Below are 21,102 nucleotides of genomic sequence, written 5' to 3' on the forward strand. Positions count from 1 at the left end.
TGTGTGTGTGTGTGTGTGTGTGTGTGTGTGTGTGTGTGTATTATATAAGTAACAAAATACATGAAGTATAAAAGTGGTAACAGCAGGACATAGTTTGTTATGTTTTTTAAAGCTAATTCGTTGTCGGTGTGTGTGCACATGCATTTTTACCACAGTTCAGCTGAGGAGATCAGAGGGCAGCCTTGTGGAGTTGGTTCTGTCTCCAATCACTTTTATGAGGGTTCTAGGGGCTCGAACTCAGGTCTCCAGGTCTTCGCAGCAAATGTCTTTATGCACTGTGTGTAGAAGTGTGGGGGCAGGGGGGAAGGCATGTACATGTAAATTAGCCCAGTGCGTCTGGAGGAAAGAGGAAAGAAAGTAGCCATGCTAGGAAGGTGAAGTTTCTGAGTGCAAGCGCCTCCGGAAGCCAAAAGGGGACATCAGAGCTCCTGGAGCTGGACTTACAGGCATTTGTGAGCTACCTGACATGGGTGCTGGAAACCAGGCTTGGTCTGCTACAGGAGCAGCAAATGCTCTTAAGCACTGAGCCATCTCTCCAGCCCCTCATTCATTCATTTTTTTAAGGCTGGGTCTCCTGTAGCCCAAGCTGGCCTTAACTCTCTGTTTTCCTTTTCCCTCCTCCCAAGTGCTGGGGTTTATAGGCCTGCAACACTACCCAGGCAATCACTCCTTTGGGTGTCCTAAAACCTGCTTCTTCTGAAATCCCATGCGTACTCTCAGTCTGTGTACTAGAGTGGATTGAGTGCTTCCTTCTTACTGATGCTTTTGATTGCATCACTTCTGGGCCTAGCCTCTTAACCTTCTTTGTCTTTGCTGCCCAAAGAACCCTATTTTCCTGTCTCTGACAGCAGCCACGGGAAGGTCTTTGCTGCCCTTCTCTGGCTCTCCTATCTCCTTTGAGTCTCTGGAGATTCGAAATGGAACCGTACACAGCACTCCAGATCTGGCTGCATCATTGTTCTCTGCAAGGGAATAATTCATTTTGTTTCCAAAAGACCTCCCCAAAGGTCGTCGTCCACTGCTGTAGGGTTTTCAGCCATGGCAGCATATTAAGCTGCTGTCCTCTGGGAGCAGTGGAGAATCCCTCCCTGCCTCCTCATCATGTTCTGGCCTACAGTTCCTTGCCCAGAGCTGTCATTTAATGAGAATTGGGAATCACTTTCCCTCCTATGGAAAGCTGTAACAGAAGCTTACCTGCCTTTATTTATTTATTTAATCAGCTCACATTGTTCCTTATGACTAGAATGGTTTGAGGGTATGGAATTGAGCATTTATTTAATCAGTGCACGCTTCCTTGTACAGTTTGGTTTTGTTCTGTTTTGTTTTTCAAGATAGGGTTTCTCTGTGTAGCCCCAGCTAGCCCAGACCTCACAGAGATCTCCCCAACTCTGCCTACCAAGAGCTGGGATTAAAAGCATGTGCCACCACTGCCCAGCTTCCTTGAACAATTTCTAACAGCTCCGTTTTGCCATCCCACACTTGGGCATTTTCCCACACACTGTATGTGTTTCCTCCCCCTAATCTACTTCCCTTTCCCATCCCCCACACCCCCTGCAATGTCGAATGATCACTGATGTACAACCTTCTCATGGGGCATTTTAACATCTAAAGTTCTGGCTACTGGCTTCCCTAATGCTCCAGTAGTTTTGTCCCAGTGTGAAAGAACTCTGAGAGGTCAGGAGCCATCTTCTTTTGCTGAAAACGTGTTGTTCTTCCTGTAGCTGGTTCCATTGTGTGTGTGTGTGTGTGTGTGTGTGTGTGTGTGTGTGTGTGTGTGTGCTTGCTCACGCACACCTATAGAAGCCAGATGCTGACATTGGTCTCGGGGACCTTCCTGTCTCCATCACCCCTCTGAGCACTGTTGGACTAAACTCAGGTTTATTACGCTTACACAGCAAGCCTTTTACCCACAAAGTCACATCCCCAGATTCTGATTCATTGAGTCTGGGTGGCCTGTTACTTTCCTAAGTGATTCCAATATGCGGCAAAATTTGAGAAGCATTGTCTTTTTGCTTAGTGCCAAAGTAAAGGATGCTAGAATTACATAAAGTGCTGAGGGAAATACAAAGTTTCGAGGCTGGAATGGACAGTGTGACGGCTATGGAGACCGGACAGAATGGCAGGCCTTTGAAGAGTGTTGTCCAGGTATTAGGGTCCTCAGTTACCTCAACAGTACGGGCTTTACTTCACACCTCCCCCACCAAGTTGCCAGGTTTCCCGGTTGCTGATACCCCACAACAGGGAACATAAGTTAACAGATAAAAGAAACCAGCATGGAGTCCAGTAAAACAGCTTGGGACCTGCCTTGGGATAAGCCAAGGACTCTATACCATTCCTCAAATACTTACACATGGGGCACTGCTTTCCAAAGTCAAGGATGATTGCTGCCTTCATGGAGCTCAGGGGATGAGCTGGGGAACGTTTCTAATGGGCAAATGGTAGGACTGTGGGCTGGTTATGGAGGAGGTTTGAACAAGCAGTTTTGCAGGGATCGAAGAAATGTTCCGAAGCCATCCGTCCTGCTCAGTCTTTCAAGATTCACAGCGGTTTTCTAGGATGCTGTGGAATGGGGAGAAGACAGCATCGGATGGCCTCCCATGGGGACTAGAAGCCCATTGGATAATTTGAGCAGAGGAGACGTTGTTTAGACTTGTGGTTTTGGAGACTCAGATGGATGGAAGAGGAAACTGAGGCTGTAAAAGCTTGTGGGTGGTCCAGGCAAGTCTTGAAGATTTTAGTGAGGTCAGCGGGTATCAGTAAGGACAAACAGGAGACAGTGATGTAAAGTGCACTGAGAAGCATTTGATGGTGAGTAAGGGGCAAGGCTGAGCTGAGGCAAGCCACCAAGGCCACCAAGGTGGAGGGTTATACAAGTTATAACTTTGATCCGAGAGGAGTCAAGATGACTTAATTCTGTGACATAGTGATGGGCTGGCTAGTTGGAAAGACAGTCACCCAGGGTGCTGGCCACTGTGGTGTGCATCAAGAACAGCCTGCCCCTCCTCAGCCCCTTGTTCTCGCCTTTGTCTTTGTGACTGGGGCGATGTGAGGCTCCTGACACCCCAACTCTCCACTGCTGCACTGCAGAGCCCGGCTTCCGCCCTCCCCACCGCATCCTTTAACTCCTGCCCTGCTCTGTTCCCAGTGGTGTGTCACTCGAGGGATCTGCCCACTCCCCCAAAGCCTGGCAGCACCCCCAACTCTGAAAGCCCTCAGACGTGTCACTGGTTCCACTGGGACAAATTCCAGTGGGGAAGACAGCCAGTTTCTTCCAGTGGCTCAAGGTGATGTCAACTTTCCAAGACGCCAGCGGTGAAATCAGAGGGCAGTTGGCTGCCTGAGGAAAGTGCCTTCTTCCTGCCAACAGTGACAGTGCATTTCATGGAGTCACACTTTGTACAAAATCCATTTTTGTGTCAGCATTGGTTTCCAGAACAGTCAGTCTCCTGTCTGAGATGTTCACTCTGTTGAGTGTGACCTGACATTGTGCTGCCTGCCTTGTGAACTTGTGAGAAAGACATGAAATTCTGATACTGCACATGTGAGGACTGCAGGGGGTGCCTGGCTGGGCCTCCCACTGGGTGGGCAGAGCCTAGTCTTTTAGGTGGTGTCTAAAGCTCATGCAGCCTCTGGGGCCTCATTTTGTCCCCCGTTGCTGTGGAATCTCTCCCTTGGGGTGTTCTGATTTCCTCAGCAGCCCGAGGTTAGACCAAGGTTTCCTGCTGCCTCAGTGATGAGCTGTCTTCCTGAGTCAGGAAGGGCTGGGCTGCCCAGTGACCACCATTTCTCCTCCTGCTGCATGCCATCTGGGACTCGGATGCCAGGAATAGATTGCCACCCACCCTCCTCACAGGCGTGGTGACCCAGCCACTCCTTTGTATCCATAGCAGAGATCAGGTGCCGTATATTCCCAGAGGGGTTCTCTCTTTTTTTCATCCTTAAGGATCCTGTCCACAATGGAAGCTTTGTACTACAGCTCTAGGGGCTGGAAGGGAAAACTCCATTCCCACCAACAGCTACAAGGCTCCATCCGGATAAGCCTTATGTCTTCTCCTAAGAGGGTCAAAGGGAAAAGGGACAGACTCTCTGCTCTGTGGTCCTGCTTGGAGGGGACTTAGGGAGTGGAAGCGGGAAAATCATAAGTTCACTATATTACAGAAAGGTATGGAGGGAGGAGGAGTCTCTCCTCTCTCCCTCTCTAAGACAGGGTTTCTCTGTGAAGCCCTGGCTGTCCTGGAACAGACCAGGCTGATCTTTAGACCAGGCTGGCCTTAACACAGAGATCCACCTGCCTCTACCTCCTGAATGCTGGGGTTAAAGGTGGGTCTTACCACAGCTGGGCTAAGAATCTTAAACTGTCAATAGGCACAATGACACATACCTGCACTTCCAGCACTCAGATGGCAGAAACAGAAGGATTTCCATAAGTTCCAGGCTAGCCTGGCCTAACGTGTAAGTTTCAGGCTAGCCAACATTACATAGTGAGATCCTTTCTCAAAAAACAAAGTAAAGGACTGTGTGTGGTGGTGCATACCTTTATTTGATCCCAGCACTAGGGAGACTGAGGCAGACCTATCTCTGTGAGTTCAAGGCCAGCCTGGTCTACAGAGCAGGTTCCAGGACAGCCAGTACTGTTACACAGAGAAACCCTGTCTCAAAACAAACAAAACAGAAAACAAAACAACAGCAAGACAACCAAAGCAATAAAGCTATGTGCTTGTAGTCCTAGCCCTGTCGTCCTCCACCGAGTAGAGGGTTTAAGGTTAGACCCTGTGACCAACAAACAAAAAGTCCAAACTTGAGATAGTATACACCTTTACCGGTCCCGTCTCTGACCCCCCTTGTGTTCTCAGGCCATGGAAAGCAAGCTACTCATTGGGGGGCGGAACATCATGGATCACACCAACGAACAACAGAAGATGTTGGAACTGAAGCGACAGGAGATTGCAGAACAGGTAAGGCTGCTAGGCTTCCGGATCCCTGAGGCGTATGGCCTCGGGGTCAGTGTTGGGTAGTCTGGGGCCATAAGCCCTGATGGACTTGGAATCCTGGAATGATAACACTGAAACCCAAACTAAGTTGCTTGGATTCCGTGAGTGTACCAGCTCGGGGTCTGTCTTTGGGCGAGAGGAAGCGATAGCTTCCCATGCAGTTAGCCTCCGCAAGACTTCTGGGCCTTGCGCAGGGATGTGAGTTCATTGGCAAGAGTGTGACTATTTCCTAAGTCATCAACTATGATGCCAGCTCTTAGGGCTGAGGCCTCCATGCACACAGGGCCATATCTGACGAAGTGATATTCACAGGGTCTGAGAAAAGGATTCTGTGTCCTTGGTAAAACCAGGTGCTACAACAGGCAGATTGAGTTAGCCCTGTTCTTTGAGAGCCCTCCTCCAGTGGGCGTGGTTTTCTCTTGCGGACCCCGCCCCTTGCCCTGCCTTGCCCTAGAAACGGCGTGAACGGGAAATGCAGCAGGAGATGCTGCTCCGAGATGAAGAGACCATGGAGCTACGTGGTACCTACTCGTCCCTGCAGCAGGAGGTGGAAGTTAAAACCAAGAAACTCAAGAAGGTAAGATGCGCAGCAGCGTAAACAGGCCGCTGCCCAAAGAGGGTGTGCCTCAAAGGCTCCTCCCCTCTGCCCAACCTCTGAGCTCTACTGCTCCGGCTGTGTGGTGGGGGACAGCCAGGAGACAGTCATCTGGTGTCAGGTTGTCACTTCCAGTCTATACCGTGGTCATCCTCATGGTCCTGGCTAACTTCTACTTTGGAAGTCACCAATGAATCATAGTTTTGGTAGCTGGGTCAGGGAATGTGATGTGACTAAGAAGGAGACTCATATCTAGGGAGGAAGATAAGGTCCTCCACACCACACCAAGGGACAAGAATCTGGTCACTTGGATCCTGCAAAAATCAAGGAGATTTGTGTCCTGAAATGAAGGTCTAGGGCAGAAAATTCCAGTGTGGACTCCGGGAGGAGCATGGGAAGTCCAGGATTATTGTGGTCACCTAGAGCCGGCCAGGCCCAGTCCTCATAGCAGTTACCAGTACACCACCCAGTGGTTAGGAGGGGGAGGGGGGCCATTGCTGGCTCTCATGCCCTTACGTGCCCTCATTTGACCTCCAACCCTAGCCGTGGTTCTCCAAAGTGAGGCATGGTTCCGTGCTTTTTTTGTTTCTGACGGTTTGTTTATTTTTGTTTTTTTGAATTGAGACTGCTTTCTCTGTGTAGCCCTGGCTGTCCCAGAACTCGCTCTGTAGATGAGACTGGCCTCAAACTCAAAATGCCCACCTGCTTCTGCCTCTCAAGTGCTGGGATTAAAGGTGTGCGCCACCGCCATCTGGCCTGGCTCTATTCTTTTTTGATGAGTTATGACCTTTTAGTTGGTCTACTTCTTATTTTTCTCACCTGTAGGAAGAGGATGATGTTAGGCTAGCATTTCCCTCAGTTTGAACACTCCATAATACACACACACACACAGCACACACACACACACACACACACACACACATACACACGGATGTGGGGGGGGATCCAAGGGTCTCAGTGGGTGGGAGGGACAGAATCGCAGGGAGGACAAATGGCAGCCATTGAGATAGCCCATCCTGACTCATAGGGATGGGCAGCCATTCTGAGTTCACACCAGGATCCCCAGCCTCAGCCTGTGAAGCCCAGGCTGGGTGACTGGGGCCTGACTGAATACCTCTGAGCCAAAACTTGTGCACGTACAGCTCTATGCCAAGCTACAGGCGGTGAAGGCAGAGATCCAGGACCAACATGAGGAGTACATCCGCGTGCGGCAGGACCTGGAGGAGGCGCAGAATGAGCAGACCCGGGAACTCAAGCTCAAGTAGGGCTGGCTCCTCTTCTGGTTCGGGGTCCCCACATTCTCTCCCAGTTCCCCGGGGCCTCTGTAGGACATTCTTCTGAAAGCCATATTTCGACTATGCACTCACATGTCCATGCCCCCCCAGTTACATTTCCATTTTTTTGAGACAGGGTCCCACTCAGTAGCTCAAGCTGTCTTAAAACTTTCAGCTATCCTCCTGCCTCAGCTTATTCGGTTAACAGATGTAGGCTATCCAGCTTGTATATCTGGTGTTTTGGACTTAAGGGTGTGTATATATGTGTACACATATGGGGACCATGAGTTGACTATTATTACCATTATTGTTGTTGTTGTTGTTGTTATTTATTTTGGAGACCGGGTCTCTCACTGAACCTGGAGCTCATGAGATAGGCTAGCTCTTAAATTGTTCTACTTCCTCAGCCTGGTTTGATGACTCCACCTCCCTCTGCCTGAGTGCTTACTGAGTTCTAGTGGAAAATAACCCTCAAGGCCCTGTGCCGGCAATCTTTTCATTAGATGCCGTGGTTTTCAAGTTCCATTATTCTGTGGCAATGGTGTCCCTTCCACCCTTGTTTTCTCCGCCTCTCTGTTCCCTCTGTGATCTCTCCCTCCCTCCCTCCGTTTCTGCCTTGTACCCACCCCAGGTACCTCATCATTGAGAACTTCATCCCCCCTGAGGAGAAGAACAAGATCATGAACCGGCTTTTCCTGGACTGTGAGGAGGAGCAGTGGAAGTTCCAGCCCCTGGTGCCAGCTGGAGTGTGAGTCCCTCTGACCATTTGTCTGGACCTAGGGACTGGGGTTATGAGTGGCGAGGGGCTTGAGACCCTGCTGCAGAGAGACAGACGTTTGGGGCTTGGGGAGTGAATTAAGAGGTGCACATGGAGGACGAAATTTGCCAGGATCTAACCTATATGGGGTCTCCTTCCATGAAGGAAGTGGTCTGGGTGTGAAGGGAGCCTGTAAGAGGAGGGGCTTGTGGTGGGAAGCACTTCAGTCCCCAGTGTAATAGCTGGTTACTTCTGGAGGATGCACATGTGTGCTTTTGTTGGTTGTCAGAAATAGCAACAGCTGTTAATATTTGCCCAGCTCTACCGTGTAGGAATACAAGCAGAAGGTAAGTCAGATATTTCCGAGCTTGTGGTCTGGAGGAAAGACTGAGAAGTGTCATGCCTGGGCACCATGGAGTCCTGACGCAGTCAGTCTCTCTAGCTTCTCAGCTGGGTGATTCAGCAATTCCACCTGTTTCTATCCGGTAGCACTTGGAGTCCTCAGGTGCAGCTGCATCAGTTAGCTGGGGTGCAGCGCCCTCTGCTGGTAACTGCGTAGAACGAGGTGGATATTCAAAGCGGACACTCAGCTAGACCAAACCTGTATACAGTGATGAAGGGACAGTGCTTCCCTGGAGACTCTACTCTCTGTATACTACGGATGCTACTGCCACAGCAGGGCAAGAGCCTCCCCAGAGCAAGGAAGGGAGCTAGTACGAGGTCGGTAGTGTCTAAGTGCATTAACACGCCTGTTTAATCTATCTGCTTTCTGAAAGGGTGACCCTACCCACCAGATTGTGGTTCAGGTTGGAAATAGCAAATTTATGAATTCAGTGTTGGCACTTAAAAAAAACCACCTTTTGGGACAGGTGTGTAGTGTACACTGTTAATCCCAGCACTGGGGAAGCAGAGGAGGGATTTCTGTGAGTTTGAGTCCAGCGTGGTTTACTTATCAAAGTCCAGGCTAGCCCAGGGCTGTATATAGAGATCCTATCTCAAAAGCAAAGCAAAGCAAAGCAAAACATTGTCTTCCATCACCACAGAACAATGGTTACTTTTAGGAAGTGTCATACTGAGAGCATCATTTTATAGATTATATTCATTTTTTTCACTTCCCCAATTATGTAATTTACATATATTTCCCTGTCCCCCAGCCCTGAGATCATTATTATATTTAATTGCCTGTTTAATTGTCTTTGATCTGGAATTGAGAAGGGATATTTGTTTTTGTTTTTTTTCTTGAGACAAAAGTCATACAATGTAGCCAAGGCTGGCCTGAAATTTGCTGTGTAGCTCAGGCTGGCTTTAAACTCCTGAGTCCAATCCTCCGACGTTGTGCCTCAGGAATGCCGGGATTACTCGTATGTATGACGTGTGTCCCGTTTAAATGAGGAAAGTGAAAGATGAGAACAGGGTATGACGTCTGTGTGACAGTTCTACCACGAACCCCATTTCTCTGTATTGTAACTTATTTAAGTTTTTATCGCACTTAGCTTGTGCATTTGGTTGGAGGTAAGTGAGCATAGCACGGCATTCATTCGAACGTCAGAGGCCAACTCACAGACGTTGGGTCTATGATGTGGGTCCCAGGGATTGCACTCAGGTTCCCCGGCCGAAGCACACACATCCACCCGCTGAGCATCTCACCGGCCCGGACTCCTTGTTTTAACATATTATTGCTCGTGCATGGTTTGTGTTGGATGAGTGTGTGCGTGATTTGCGTGTGGATGAGTGTGTGTGTGTGTGTGTGTGTGTGTGTGTGTGTGTGTGTGATTTGTGTGTGGCCACACTTGAACCGTAGCATCCATCTGGAAGCCAGAGGGTAACTTTGTGGACTTGGCTCTTTGTTTTGTTTTTTTTTTTTTTTTTTTTTTTTTTTTTTTTTTTTGGTTCTTTTTTTCGGAGCTGGGGACCAAACCCAGGGCCTTGCGCTTCCTAGGTAAGCGCTCTACCACTGAGCTAAATCCCCAGCCCCGTTTTGTTTTGTTTTGTTTTTGAGACAGGATTTCTCTGTGGCTGTCCTGGAACTCACTGTACAGCCAGGCTGGCCTCAGACTCAGAGATCCGGCTGCCTCTGTCTTCCCAGTGCTGGGATTAAAGGCGCGTTCTTACATTGTTTCCAGGAATCTAACTTAGTCACAGGGGCCGTTACCATCGAGCCACCTCATTGGCCCCAGAAAAGTCACTTTAAGTGATATTTGGGGATAGCAAATGGCTCAGTGGATAAGGGTACCTGCCCCGAAGCCTGACAATTTGAGTTCAATCCTCAGGACCCAGATGGTGGAGGGAGAGAACAGAGTCCCACAAGTTGTCCTCGTGTCTACTAGGGAAGCTGTTCAGCAGCTCAGCTATCCCCAGGACTCCATCCTCTTTCTTCCTCTTCACCTTTTTAAAGGATTTGTTTGTTTGTTTGTTTAATGTATGTGAGCACACTGTCACTGTCTTCAGACACACCAGAGGAGGGCATCAGATCTCATTACAGATGGTTGTGAGCCACCATGTGGTTGCTGGGAATTGAACTCAGGACCTCTGGGAGAGCAGCCAGTGCTCTTAACCACTGAGCCATCTCTCCAGCCCCCATTATCTTTCTTAAGCAAAGAAAGTCACGGAAAGACAGAATTCTCTTTGGTATTAGAAAACCTGAAAGCTGGTCCTTTCTCCAAAACTTCTAGCTCTTTAGTTTGCCTTTATGTGTTGTATTTGTGTGTGTGTGTGTGTGTGTGTGTGTGTGTGTCTGTGTGTCTGTGTGTTTGAGCTGGACACTCATGAAGGCAGGCTGTATCTGTCTGAGCAATATCCCCAACCCTTTTTTTCCTTTTTATGTAGTTGGGGCTGGCCTTGAACTCCTGATCCTCCTGCCTCCACCTCCCAAATCTGGGATTACAGGCATAAGCCAGCATACTTAGTTGATTCTGTTTTTGAGGCAGGGTCTCAGTATGTAGCCAAGGCTAGCCTTGCTCCTTTGTCTCAGCCTTCAAGGACTGGGATTGCAGGAGTGTACGACGCCATCCAGTTGAAACGATTCTTAAAACATTACTTTCTTCCTTTAGTTTAACTTAATTTTATGTTTATGTGTAGAGTGCTTTGCCAGCTTGTCTGTCTGTGCAGCATAGGCTTTCTTGGTGGCCACAAAGACCAGAAGACAGCGTAGGATCCCCTGTGAGCCACTGTGTTGGTGATAGGACTCAAGCCTAGGTTCTCTGGAAGAGCAGCGGCCAGTGTTTTTTTTTTTTTTTTGTTTGTTTGTTTGTTTGTTTGTTTGTTTTTTTCGGAGCTGGGGACCGAACCCAGGGCCTTCCGCTTGCTAGGCAAGCGCTCTACCGCTGAGCTAAATCCCCAACCCCGTGGCCAGTGTTCTTAACTACCAAGGTTTTTCCAGACCCTGTTCCTTGTTTCTTTCTAATTTTGAAAGCTGTTGGTGTTAGAATAAAGAAGAAGGAAAAAAAAAAAGTTCCTCATCATAATCCCAGCAGTGACGACTATAAGTCCACAGAGAAGCCCAGAGGGTGGGCTGGTGGCAGAGGGGAGTGGTGGCCACCCCCATATCCCAGACTACATCTGTCCCCATGATCTCTGTTTTCACAACTGGAGCTTGGGCTCGGAAAAGGCTGAACGTGGGTTTTGGTGCTCGGGAGTCTGAGGCTGTGGAAGGGCTGTGGAAGGACCGTCCCTCCTTTCCTTCCCAGACGTCTCCCACAACTCACAAAACACCACTCAAGCAGGGCTGAAACACAAAAGCCCTGTCTCTCACCATCAGAGCATTGTTCAAGCTGCAGGCTGTTTTGCTTTGCTGAGGCCTGTGATGTTCTGGGATGAGAACACTGAAGACGGCATAGAGTGGAGAGACATTGTTTGAAACAAATTACCTAAGGCTGTGCTGTCCCTTAGGGAAAAGCTTTTGTTAGAAGCCGCAGCCCTCCCCTGACTAAGACCACAAGACTCACCCCGTCCAGGCCCGCTCCTAAGGAGGGGTCATTGTTACCGTGGGACAATGTTTGGATATGGCTATGTCAGCTTATTTGGGAAATCTTTTTGTCTCTTCATGGTTTTGGTTAAAGTTGCCTTGAAAACTATGCTAGTTTGTGAGAACGCCTGTCTAATTTCCCCTTGATTTACATTTAGGGATAGAGGTTAAACTCAGTGATAGGCACTCAGCTAGCATCTTTGAGGGCCTGGGTTCAACTCAGACATCCCCCAAAACCTTACATTTTAATCACATTTATAGACAAAGTATCTTCTAAGGGTTATATATTTGCCCATAGCAGCTAGCTTATAGTCCAGGAAGTTACAGTGTGACTTTAGCACTTCGGCCTCTGCAAGCACAGTCCTGATAGATTCTTTGCAAAATTGTCACGGTACAGTTGAAGACACTGGGCTTGGAATGAAACCATTTTGAATTTGGTGTCTGATGAGATGGCTCAGCAGGCAAAGGCTCTTGCTGCTAAATCTGAGGACATGAGTTCGGTCTCTCGGACCCACATGGTAGAGAGAGAAAACCATCTCACACAGATTCTCCTGATCTCAACGTGAATGCCTTCACACACATGCATCACATGTGTACTCATGTGTGCACATACAATGCATAAATTAAATAAATGAAATATATATATATATATATATATATATATATATATATATATATATATATAAATTCTGAAACTTGGTGTCTACTTTGCCACATGAGAAAGTGGTTTGGCTTGGTTTTAAAGACCAGTCTTACTACATTGCTCAGGCTGGCCCCAAACTCCCAGCATCAAAGGATTCTCCTCCCTTAGCTCCTCAAACAGCTGGTACTACAGGCACGTGCTCCCCCATTCAACTTTGAGAAACTTTTGTTGTTTGTTTGTTTGTTTGTTTGTTTTTCTTTTCTTTTTTTCAGAGCTGGGGACCGAACCCAGGGCCTTGCGCTTGCTAGGCAAGCACTCTACCACTGAGCTAAATCCCCAACCTATTTGTTTATTTATTTACTTATTCGTTAGCCTCTCATTCTATAGTCTGGCTGGCCCTGAATGTAGCATGTAGCTAAGGTTGACCTTGAACTCCTGATCCTCTGCCTCCCCAGTGCTAGGGATATATATGTGTGTGAGAGCCCCCTGCCTAGACTTGACCCAGTCATTGGGGAGCCAGTCAACAGACATTTGCCATGCCATCATATTGATGAAGACACCAAAGAGCTACATCCGTCCCAAGGAAGTGCCATTCTTCGTTGCTTTTGTTTAGATCCCGACTTTTACTTGGTCTGGATTTTGGCAGGGGTGGGGGTGGGGGGTGACCAGTTGTTTATGTTTGAGAATCTCCTGAGTCACAAGCTGGCCTCAGATGCCCTTCTGAGTCTCCTGCTTCTACCTCCCAAACGCTGACAGCATAGCCTGTGCTCCTCTGCCTGTTCTGTACAGTGCTTAGGCTCAACCCAGGATCTCATGCACGCTAGGTAAACACTCTACCATCTGAACTATATCCTCCCCTCCTCCCTGTTGTGTTCATATTTTGAGACAGGGTCTCCTGTAGACCAGGTTAGCCCTGGGCTCACTTAGTACCCAAGGATGACTTGACCTCCTCATTCCCCTGCCTCTGCCTCCCAGGCACCTGGACACAAACATGAGCTACCACACCTGGCTCCGGGCCCCGGCTCCGGGCCCCAGGTTCACGAGAACATTCCTTCCTCCCCACAGGAGGGAAGAAAGCTACACTGGGTTTGGTGCAGAGTCAACTTTGTTTTTTTCCTTTAAATCTTGGTAAAAACATTCCTCAAGTCCTATGTGGTAGCTCACAGCTGTACTCATAGTACTCTGGAGGCTGAGATAGGAGAGTTGATTGCCTCACACTTGAGGTTAGCCTGGGCTGCATTGTAAGTTCCAGGCCAGCCTGAGCTACATTAAAACCCTGTCTCAAAGAAGTCTTGAGGCGTGTTTTTGTGGCGATAGGGGATGGTGGCTCACCTTTGAACATACTTGCTCACAAGCCTGATGCCTGCATCTGACCCTCAGGACCAGACTGTAGGAGAGACTTCCTCCCACAAACTGTCCTCACCTCCACACTGGGGTCTTGCCATTTGTGCCCTTACCCCCCAAATAAATATTTTTAAAAATTTAAAGCTGCCAGGTGGTGGTGGTGCAAGCGTTTAATCCCAGCATACAGGAGGCAGAGGCGGGTGGATCTCTGTGAGTTTGAGGCGATCCAGTCTACAGATCGAGTTCCAGGGCAGCCACGGTTACACAGAGAGACCCGTCTCAAAAAGCAAACACAAACTTTAAGTAAAGCGTCACAGGGTTGTGAGAATTGAGAGGAAGAGGACAGTGAGGCGCAGACGCACAGGGCCATGAAGCAAGGAGGGCAGGAGAGCTGAGGAGGAAACGGAACCAGACACAGAGAAGTCCCATTTGCTGCACTGGGTGTGTGTGGAAGACCAGGAATGCGGGGCTGCTGGATGCCTGTTTTCAGAGTAAGAGCAGAAAGCAGTAGCAGGGAGCTGGAGAAATGGCTCAGTAGTCAAAAGTATATGCTGGTCTTACAGAGAACCTGGGTTTGAGTCCCAGCACCCGTGTCAGGCAGCCTATAATTGCCTGCCTGTAACCCCAGCACACACACTCGCGCACACACACACAGACACACACCCCTTAAATCTTTAAGAGAAGAAAGTGACTAGAAACAACTGACAATCAGAACAGTGTCCACCTTTGAGACGGAACTCGAGGTAGATTTCCATTCTATTCCTGTTGTTTTTGTCATTTACTTGTGTATATGGGTGTTTTTTTTGCCCACACGGATGCCAGTAACACTTGTGTGACAGCTGCCCACAGAGGCTAGAAAGACGGCATCAGATTCTTGGGAACTGAAGTTAGAGACGGTCGTAGGCTCCCACGCTGGTGCTGAGACTCAAACCTGCGTCCTCTAGGAGAGCAGTGAATGCTCTTCACCACAGTCTTCTCTCTGGCCCCTGTTCTATTAATTTTAAAGCCAGGTTTTCATGTAGCCCCCCGGATTTGCTGGTGGGCCTTGAATTTGTTTGGTAGGCAAAGCTGATCTTATACTTCTTCCTGCTTCTGCCTCCTGAGTGCTGGTAGTGCAGGAGCATTCCCCATGCCTGGTATATGCATGTAGTCCTAAGAATGGCACCTAGAATCTTGTCCACGCTAGACAAGTGTTTTACCAACTGAGCTACAACCCCAGCCCCAGGGGTAGGTTTTTAATATTAAAGAGAAAGTTATGATGTTAGTCAATATGGGGTGGGGTCCTAGGCGCCTGGGATCTCTTGAACATATTAACTGTCATTCTGGGTCTTTTGGAGGTGTGGATAACTACAGAGCTGCACCCCAGCCCTGAGCTATCAGCCATAGCTTTAACTACATAGAGATCGATCCTGAAAGTAGGCCTGGGCAGAGAAGAGAGTGGATGGATGACTGGTGTCCCAGTTACGGACTCCCTTCCCCCAGCCCCTTCTTCCCTATGCATGCCACCCAGAATAACCCTGGCAGCTTTACTGGGTCAGACTGCCAGTTCCCACTGACCCGCTGCTCTGCCCACTCAGCCCTGTCCCTCTGTCCTGTTCCCAGAGCCTGAGTTTTCAAAGGCTTTCTCTGGCCCCAGCACGTCCCACATGCACTTGTGAGAGACAGTATGGAGTCATAAAAAGAGTACTTGGGGAGGTTCAGATTTTGGGCTTGCTAACTGTATGACCTTAGATACGAGGGCTTTTCTAAGCCTATCTCCCTGTTTCATCTATGCCTTAGGAGCATGTTCGAAAATTCAGAGATGCAGAGTGTGCCTTCTTATTGACAAATTACTTCTCTGTGGGGTGATGATGCAGGTCTACCTGTGTGCAAGGCTGTCACTAAAGCTGCCTCTCTGGGACCTAGCCTTTCTGGCTTCCTATAGCCCCTGGGAACAAAAGGAAACGGGGCTTTTAGAGCCTTCTTGTTTCTTGTTTTCACTTGTAAAGAGGCCCGGTTGGGACCACTAAGTGGGGTTGAGCACTTTTGAGTGTGCATGGCAAACTAAAATTGAAGACTAATTTCTCAGGGCTGGAGAGATGGCTGTCAGTAGCAAGCATGGAAACCTGAGTTCAGATCCTCAGCACCTGTGTAAAAAGCCAGCCATGGGAGTATATGCTTATAATCCCAGCACCGGAGAGGCAGAAATCAGAGGCTCCTGAGGGCTTGCTGGGCAGCCAATCTAGCCTAATTGAGACTCTCTAGGTTCAGAATTTGCCTCCAAAAATGAGGTTGTTATCTTAAGAGTTTCTATTGCTGCAATGAAACTCTGTGACCAAAGGCAAGTTGGAGAGGAAAGGGTTTATTTCAGCTTACAATTCCAGGTAATGGTTCATCACTGAGGGAAGTCAGGACAGGAACCTGGAGGCAGGAGCTGATGCAGAGGCCATGGAGGGGTGCTGCTTACTGGCTTGCTCAGCCTGCTTTCTTATAGAACCCAGGACCACCAGCCTAGCAATGGCATCACTCACAATGGACTGGCTGCCCCCTTCACCAATCACTAATTAAGAAAATGCCCTACCCATGTGCCTATGGTCCAATTTTAATGAGGCATTTTTTTTTTCTCTATTGTGGTTCCCTCCTTGCCAGTGGCTCTAGGTTGTGTCAAGTTGACAGACTAGCCAGCATAGAGAGTGACTGAGGAACACACTCAATATCTACTTCTGGCCTCCACACATGAGCACACATATGCAGTACACACACACACACACACACACACACACACACACACACACACTCACACACTGCACTGAATGTAACTTTGTGTTCCTGCTGCAGAATGCAAATTAGCCTTGGGGTTTCTGTACAGCCAGTTTTATTCAAGGACAGAATGTCCTGTCCGGGACTCATTGTGGCTCCTTCTGTCTTCTGCCTTCCAGTGCCACCTATTGAATTTTTTTATTGCTCGTTTATTTGTATATTTGTATTGGTACTTGAACTGGCAGATGGAGTTAATTGGAAGCCCTGTGGTAGCCCTTGCAGCACACCATGCTGTTTGTCTTCTAGAATCCCAGGAATTCTGAGGGGATGCCATGTTGGAGGCCAGGGATAGTAAGCTGCTTCCTAGGGTGACCGAGATATAAGAGGGCAAGACAGAGTTCAAACATAGCTCTTGTCTTGCTCCCAAACCCACGCCATTTGGTTTTTAAATTGTATGTCAATTTCTTGTTTTGTGTGCTGCTCCTTTGTTTTGGGCGACTCAGGTAATGGGTCATGTTCATCAAGCTGCCCAGGGGAGAAGTCTGCAGGTGTGGGCACTGCAGAAACTGAGGCAGCGTGAGCAAGATTACAAGATGGTGAAGAATTTGGGGTCAGGTTGAGCTACATAGCTTGACGCTGTAGCACAAAACCAGAAGAGGCTGAACGTAGTGGCTCCACCTTGAACTTGGCAGGTAGAGACAAGATGATGAAGAGCTGAAGACCTGCCATTGCTGACATAGACTGTCTGAGAGACAGACAGACAGACAGACAGGAACATGGCTCCATTGGTAGACCACTATCATACATGAAGCCCCAGGTTCGGTCCAGTGCATCATGATACACTACCTGCATTACTGTATTGCTGTATTCCTTTAACATCAGCACTCAGAAAGCAGAAGCTAGAGGATCAAAAGTTCAAGGTCGTCCTATGCTACGTGAGTAAGTTCCAGGTCACCCTGGCCTAAGCGAGATTCAGTCTCAATAAAGCAAAACAACATAGGGATGGGTCTAGTAGCCAACTTACAAAAAATTTTTTTTTCCCCTAGATAAGGTTTCTCTGTGTAGCCCTGGCTATCCTGGAACTAGCTTTGTAGATAGACCAGCCTGGCCTTAAACTCAGAGATTCACCTGCCTCCCAAGAGCTGTGATTAAAGGTGTTTACCTCACCAGCGTCCAGCTTTTCTTAACTAATTATTATGTATGAGTGTGGGGTTTTTTGCATGTTATATGTGCACCGAGGAGGCTCATGCCTGGTGTCCTCAGAGACCAGAAGAGGATATTGTGATCCCCTGGAACTGGAATCAGGCAGCTGACATAAATTGGGGTCCTGTGAGAGTGTGAATGCTTTCACCAGTGCAGCTAAACATCCAGCTCCACCCTTGTTGCTGTTGTGAAACAGAGTCTTACTGTGTAACCCTGGCCGGCCTGGGAAGGTAAAGCAAGCTGACTTTGAACTTATAGCTGCTTGTTTCTACCTCCTGAGTGTGTACCACCACACCCAGCTACCTTATTTTTTATTTTATTATTATTATTTTTAGTATAGAATAGAGTTTATTCAGGACATGGGGAGGGGAGTTAGGGGGGTAGTAGGGGCAGAGAGAGAGAGAAGAATAGAGAGGAAGAGGAGTAGAGGCCAGCCATGAGCATGGGGGTGTGTGGCAGGAGGAGGGATGGGGGGAGAGTGGGGACAGGAAGGAGGAGCAAGAAAGAGCAAGAGCTCTTTTGTTGGTTTATGTGTACACGAGGGCTTCGCCTGCACATGTGCCTATGTACCGCATTATGGCTGGCTGACAGTTTCAGAGGTTTAGTCCATTCAGCCAGACAAGGTGCTGTAGAAGCAGCTATGCGCTCCACCTCTGGATCCACAGGCAGCAGGAAGAGAGCACCATTGGGCTTGGCTCTGGCTTCCCCAAAGCTTCAAAGCCCACCCCCCCAGTGACACACTTCCTCCAACAAGGCCACACCTCCTAATCCTATCAAACAGTGCTACTCCCTGGTGACCAAGCATTTAAATCTATGATCCTTTCTCATTCAAACCACGGCATTCAATCAGGCTTTTTATTGTGAGAGAGAAGAATTAGAGTCATAAGACAGATATGTTGATTCCTCATATTACACCAGTTTACGTCGTGAGGTTGTATTAAAACAAAGTTGTAGAGCCCGGAGTGTACAGGGCCTTCCCAGCTACTAGGGTAATAGTTCCTAATGATGCCGTTTACTTCATGTTCAAGGAAATCCCTTCTAATCCTAGCATTTGGCAGTTGAGGAAGGAGGTTCAGTAGCTTAAGGTCATCCTCAGCTATATGAGTTCAAAGCCAACCTGGGTTGCATGAGACCTGGTCTCAAAACAGGTAAAAAGCCCACTAAACCAACAATAAACTCTTCCTAATATCCCATTTTCCCTGCAGGAATAACAGCCAAATGAAGAAGCGTCCAACTTCTGCAGTGGGCTACAAGAGACCTATCAGCCAGTATGCTCGGGTTGCCATGGCAATGGGGTCCCATCCCAGATACAGGGTAAGAAGCTGGGAAGTGGAAACCAGGAAGAGAGAGAAACCTAAGGAGAAGGGGTGCTTACAGCATGTGCTTCCTCTTAGTACCTGTTGGGGTTGGTCTTGTGTGCTGTGTATTCAGATGCTGAGTTCTGTGCCCAAGATAGGTTACGGCCTGGACATGGGTATTGTATTGACCAGTGTGACCCCAATAATTTATGATTGGATAAAAGGCTAAAGGCTGTGACTGGACAGGAAAGGAAGGTGGAACCCGAGATGGGGAGACTCAGGTAGGGACCACGGGGAGAAGGAGAAAGATAAGGGAAGGAGGAGGTGGCCATGAGGTGGAATGGACCATGAGGATGGGCCAAGAGTAGCATGTGATCAAGAGAAAACATCTTGAGGACACACACTGAGCAGAGCAAACAGAGCAAGACTAGCTGGCAAGTAACACAGGCCTATGGCTGGGATGTAGGATAGAATAGCTCAGAACCTGGCAGTTAGGGATTACAGTTCACTAATAAAGCTATACTAGGTTTGTATCTTTTATTCAGGAGCTATGGGCTAGAGTGGAGGAAGAAACCCCCCATAGATTACTTCTATTAGTATCCCATCCTGTCTGTGATATGTAAGACCTGGAAGATAATGCTGCTGCTCACATCCGATGCATTATTTTGCCACAGGCTGAAAATATAATGTTTTTGGAACTGGATGTATCCCCGCCGGCCATCTTTGAGATGGAATTTTCTCATGACCAAGAACAAGATCCACGAGTACTACACATGGAGAGGCTCATGCGGTTGGACAGCTTTCTGGAGAGACCTTCCACGTCTAAAGTGCGAAAGTCGAGATCCTGGTCAGTACAACTGTGGTTGGAGTGAGCCCTGGACTTGGGAAGTGGGACTGCGTGGATTGGTCAAGGCTGAAGAGGGTTGGAGTGGTAGCCAAAGAGAGCGTGGGGAGGGAAGGAAAAAGCTTTCATTTCTGTTCTCTGGTTCCCCTAATCTTTCCTTTGGTCCATCTCGTTGCCTCTCTACAGGTGCCAGAGTCCTCAGCGGCCTCCACCACCCTCCACAGTTCATGCCTCCATGGCCTCTGCTCCTCTGCACCCTGCAACAGTGGTAGACCATGACTGACACCCTTCAGTCAGGCTGCCCATCACAAAGACTCCTAGGACAGGGCAGCCATCCCTGGTTCATCCCATCTGATGCTTGGTGCGCGCGTGTGTGGGGTGTGTATGCATGTGTGTGTGTGTGAACTAGTGTGTGTACTAGTGTGTGTGAAGGGGCAAGAAACTGGCAGGTGGTGCCTCTGCCTGTTCTCCGGGCCTCCTTTATTTAATTCTGTTATTTATTCGTGGAGCTTGGTTAGTGAGGAGAGATTCCCCTTGCTTGAGCTGCCTGGGCCTGCCATGGTCACTGCATAGCTTCCTGTTCTGGCTGAGGAGAGACCTCAGTCAGGCCCCAAGCTCCTCACGTCAGCTGCCCCTGAGGGAAGATGGCTAGTGCCTGAGAAGACAGTGCTTCCTTTACCCGTCCAAGTTCACAGTTTCCATCTTCTTGTCTGATGGTGAGCAGCCCCTGATGCTTTCTGAGGCTGGGAAACTGCGGGTGTCCACTGAGGGCAAGAGGTGTCCTAACAGTGTTGGGCTTGCACTCCTGGTGGACTGAGCCTTGCTCACCTCTTCCTGGGCCCTAAACTCTTCGAGCCTCCAGGGCTCTTTCCCAAGGACTTTCAGTAGCCTAATACTCATCCCAGGCTCTCCGGCCTTGGCAAGAACTCGTGGCTTCCCCAACTCCACTTCATTGCCAGCCCTCTCTACCCTGGGATTGGAAATTGTGAACCAAACAGTTGTTGCTACCACGAGACCTACAGGAAGTGGAACAGTGTGGAAAACGCATGGAATGTCATCAGGGGCACTCTCTCCTCAGTTCCTCTGGTTTCCTTCTCTCCTCCAAGAAGTTCCTTTGGAGAACAAACCATCAGACTCCCTCTCCTCATGTGAGGTGTAGCTTTTCCTGCTCTGATCACTGTTCCCTGAAGCTGTCAGGTCTCAGTCCACAGTGGAAAGAATCGGTGTCATTCCGCCCCTTACTAAACGCAGATAACAAAATCCTTCGCTTTGTGCCTCCAGCTAATACAAGAAACAAACCCAGGCCCAGTCTTTGCCAGAGTCACCTTTGACCCCTATTTCTTAGTCACATCTTGGGGTGGGGGGGCACTATTTTGTTGAAAATCAATCCATTCTTTACTACTTGTGTGACTTGGTCCTTCCTCACCTTCCTTTGTGACCACCCCAAATG

At 48.6% G+C, this 21,102-nt stretch overlaps 1 protein-coding gene and 1 long non-coding RNA gene across 2 annotated transcripts in view; one reads left to right on the forward strand and one right to left on the reverse strand.

The window, feature by feature from the left end:
- The window catches only part of Kif3c (kinesin family member 3C), a 38,929-nt gene extending 18,044 nt beyond the window's left edge, over positions 1 to 20,885 (forward strand). Inside the window, 7 exon segments of the mRNA NM_053486.1 lie at positions 4,854 to 4,955; positions 5,446 to 5,568; positions 6,729 to 6,847; positions 7,492 to 7,608; positions 18,716 to 18,824; positions 19,483 to 19,655; positions 19,839 to 20,885. Of these exon segments, the coding sequence (NP_445938.1) occupies positions 4,854 to 4,955; positions 5,446 to 5,568; positions 6,729 to 6,847; positions 7,492 to 7,608; positions 18,716 to 18,824; positions 19,483 to 19,655; positions 19,839 to 19,935 (840 nt within the window). The 3' untranslated portion in view covers positions 19,936 to 20,885.
- LOC120103492 (uncharacterized) overlaps positions 1 to 21,102 on the reverse strand; it is a 45,134-nt gene that overhangs the window by 4,556 nt on the left and 19,476 nt on the right. The gene's annotated exons all lie outside the window — the stretch shown is intronic.

The sequence above is a fragment of the Rattus norvegicus genome, chromosome 6 (genome assembly GCF_021556685.1).
Source record: "Rattus norvegicus strain SHRSP/BbbUtx chromosome 6, alternate assembly SHRSP_T2T, whole genome shotgun sequence".
NCBI classification, from domain to species: Eukaryota; Metazoa; Chordata; class Mammalia; order Rodentia; family Muridae; genus Rattus; species Rattus norvegicus.